Source organism: Geospiza fortis, unplaced genomic scaffold (genome assembly GCF_000277835.1).
Source record: "Geospiza fortis unplaced genomic scaffold, GeoFor_1.0 scaffold657, whole genome shotgun sequence".
Lineage (NCBI taxonomy): Eukaryota > Metazoa > Chordata > Aves > Passeriformes > Thraupidae > Geospiza > Geospiza fortis.
In genome coordinates, this window is record NW_005054481.1 from 701,645 (window position 1) to 705,187 (window position 3,543).

General features: G+C 56.8%; 1 protein-coding gene across 1 annotated transcript in view; it reads right to left on the bottom strand.

Moving 5' to 3' along the window:
• The window catches only part of CHD6 (chromodomain helicase DNA binding protein 6), a 54,205-nt gene that overhangs the window by 27,534 nt on the left and 23,128 nt on the right, over nucleotides 1–3,543 (bottom strand). Inside the window, exons 13-17 of the mRNA XM_031063090.1 lie at nucleotides 3,131–3,274; nucleotides 2,462–2,717; nucleotides 1,804–2,014; nucleotides 1,104–1,299; nucleotides 368–559 (exon numbers count right to left, since the gene is read on the bottom strand). Coding sequence (XP_030918950.1) covers nucleotides 368–559; nucleotides 1,104–1,299; nucleotides 1,804–2,014; nucleotides 2,462–2,717; nucleotides 3,131–3,274 — 999 coding nt within the window. The remainder of the gene's footprint in view (nucleotides 1–367; nucleotides 560–1,103; nucleotides 1,300–1,803; nucleotides 2,015–2,461; nucleotides 2,718–3,130; nucleotides 3,275–3,543) is intronic.

The window sequence follows — 3,543 nt, forward strand, 5'->3', positions numbered from 1 at the left end:
TGCCCAAAGCACGGGGGCATCACCAACCTGGCCAGCAACCATGACCACTGCACAACAGGAGAAGGCTCCTCTCTCTGCTTCAGAAGAAAGGGCCCTAAGCCAACCCAGACTTGCTGCTGTTAAAGCAAAGAGGTCACTTCAAAACTCTTCCTGAGGGACTGTCAGGAAATTCAGCTCACACCACTCCGGACACAGCATCACATGTCCCCTATCCCCATGGCAGTGCAGGAACAGTCTGGCAGGCCAAAGGGTAGCAGTGCGAGTGTGTGGGACTGGGCTCTCCCTCCCAAAAGCCTGCTGAGTCCCTGCTCTGACCTGGCAGTGACTTGCAGGGGGAGGAGGAGAGATGTCCTGCAGAGGCTCCCACCTGGCCTCGCTCCAGCAGCCAACCTACCCCATTGGTGCTGCCCTTGCGGTTGATGTCCTGCAGCACAGCTTTATCCAGGCCCAGCTTCAGGCTGGCCTTGTCGAACATCTCCCGCTCATAGGAGTTCCTGGTGATGAGGCGATAGACCTTCACAGCCTTGCTCTGCCCGATGCGATGGCAGCGAGCTTGAGCCTGTCGGTGCAGAGGGCACAGTGTCAGCACAGGGAGCCCAGCTGGATGAGGACCATGTGGCTTGTGGTACTCTGCATCAGCATCTACACTCACCCACCTAACCCAGTCACCTCCCATCCACCACAGCACCCTCATTCCCTGCCTGTGGCTGACATGGCAGGGCTCTGGCACAGCCTGCACAGCTGTGGAGCAGGAAGGAGAGATCCGAGCCCCCTCTGGCTGGAAAGAGGGCCCAGCCTCAGGCAAGGACACAGGGTTAAGGCTGGAGCCTTGGCTCTCTACAGATGTGGCACACAACACTGCACCCACTCCAAAAACAGGTGTGGACACAGTGTTGCATGCTCTGTGGCACATCTATGTTTTCAGAGCCACACTGTGATCTCCCCCATGTCCTGTTCCCCCTGCCCACATTCCTACCAGCCATCCTGACCGGTACCTCGTGCCTGTACAGCTGGTGCTGCTGCCCTGTTGTCCCTGCCTGGCACAAGTGACAGAAGCTGTGCCTCAGGACCTCCTGACAGCCCAGCCCTGCCCAGCCCATTACCTGCAGGTCATTCTGTGGGTTCCAGTCGGAGTCGAAGATGATGCAGGTGTCAGCAGCGGTCAGGTTGATGCCCAGCCCACCTGCCCGCGTGCACAGGAGGAAGACAAAGCGATCCGAGTCGGGCTTGCAGAAGCGGTCGATGGCGGCCTGGCGCAGGTTGCCGCGCACCCGCCCGTCAATGCGCTCATAGGTGTACCTGCTCAAGAGAGGGAGAGCTTAGAGCAGAATCACAGCAGGGCCTGAAGAGGCTGTAGCCTTCAAATCCCTTTCTGCTCCTTTTCCCAGGCTGTGTGGGCACACCAGCCAGGACTTACTGGCAGGACCTGCGCCCAGGTGGAGGCCAAGGCCCCATCAGCCTGTGTGCACTGTGGCTGTTCCCAAAAGTTGTGCCTCTTATGGTAATAAAATCATCACAACCCCATGCATGGTGCATGGATATGGGCTCATGGGAACCAGGACCAAGGGAAGGATCTACTTTTACCTGGTCACTCTGAGGACTAGCCCTAGACTACACAGAATGAAAGATCTGAAGTGCTTAGCTCTGGGGTCTCCACACCCACCAGTAGTACATGGTAAAACAGATCCATCACTTATGTGGGCATGGAATGGCCAAATCCCCACTCTGTGCTGTTGCCACTCTATGTGCAGTGCATGGAGGTACTGTGGAGGAGCCGTGGTGAATGCTGGAGCCTGTACTAACCGTCTCTGAATGAGATAGTCCTCCAGGATGTCAAGGCAGCGCACCATCTGTGAGAAGATGAGCACCTTGTGCCCTCCAGCGATCAGCTTGGGAAGCAGCTTATCAATGAGCACCAGCTTCCCAGCTGCCTGGATCATCGCCTGCAGCTGGAAGTCTGGTGCCTCTGGGCAGTGTGTTTTGCGGAAGTCTTCCAGGATCTTCTCCTCTGCCCCTGCCAGGTGAAAAGGGATGTGAGCTCTCGGCAAGCCTGGCAGTGCAGCTGCCCAGGGCAGCAGCAAAGGATCGCATGAGCAACAGAATCCATGCAGTTAGAGCTAGCTAGAGACCTCCTGCAGACCCTCCACTCCTGGGAGTAAACTTCTGTAGGGCTCACATCAGCTCTTGGCAGAATTAGCCAGGCTGGGACACTGGTCCTGTGCTGGAACACCCCCAAACACAGTGAGCCTCAGGAGACCCTAAGGTGCCCATCAGAAAGCAGCCCTTGGAGGGAGCTGGGTTGTCTGGGAAGGCAACAGGACAGAGCACTGCCACATCATCAGCAGATGGCACAAAGCCTGAGCTGGCTCCCCAGCTGGGCTAGTTCTTCTGGGAGTGAACAGTAAATGTTGCAGTGATACCTGTGTGTCCCCCCCACACGACTCCTGTGCACAGCCCTCACCATTGATGAGGTATGGGTGATTGCAGCACTTGCGCAGCTCCATCATGGTATTGATGAGGTTGGGCATATTGTGCTGGTTGGCACCCTTGGAGAGGAAGGAGAAATTCTTCTCCAGGATGGCCCGGTAGTATTTCTTCTGGATATTGGTCAGCTCCACCTCAATGATGGTCTCCTGCTTGGGTGCCAGATTCTTCTCTACATCATCCTTCAGCCGTCGCAGCATCATGGGCTTGAGGATGGACTGCAGCTTCTTCACCTGCAGAGCAAGCACAGACACTCACTGCCCTCCCTGCACGGAAGCACATGGGCCAGCAGAGGGGTCTGCTAGACTGGAGGCTCCCCATGCTGCAAACCCACTACAGGTGACTAGAGCAGCTGCTCAGCAGCCAGCCAGGACAACTCAGGGACAGACCAGGTGGGAGAGGCAGGTAAGCTGTTCTACCCAGGCATGCAAGGGCAGCAGGGAGTCAGTTGGGAGCAGACCACTGCCTCGGCAGGGGCAGGTCTCCTCTCCCCAGAACAGCATTGGGGCTCTGTCACAACTTTGCTTCTCTTGGTATGAGGAGTCCTACCCACTTCCACGAAGCACATGTCTGAAAGCATGTCTGGTTTGGTCACCAGGTGTCCCAGTGGCCTGTGCTAAGTCACTGGTATCATTCCTCCAGGTACCTGCTCCTCTGTCTTCAGGTCTCCAAACTCTTCCAGGAAGGCTGTCTCTGAGGGGAACTGCTGTGGCTCCAGAAAATTTAGGAGGCTGAAGAGCTCCTCTACTGAGTTCTGCAGGGGGGTCCCTGTTAGCAGCACCTTGTGCTCCTGGGAACACAGAGAAAACAGGTTGAGGGCTCAACCCCGTTAGCTGGGGTTGAAGATGTCCCAAGAGAACAATGCTTCTTGTCTTCCAGCCTAAGAAGCACTCTGGATGGCCTGGGACCACATGCACACCGAGAGGCTTCCCTGGCCATGGTGACAGCCCTGACTGAGCCACTGCCACACAACACTGTCTTGGGGCTCCCAGGACACTCCCATGCACACGTTCCAGCCCAGCTCTGTGCAACAACAGCCAGACTCAAGATCTCACACTG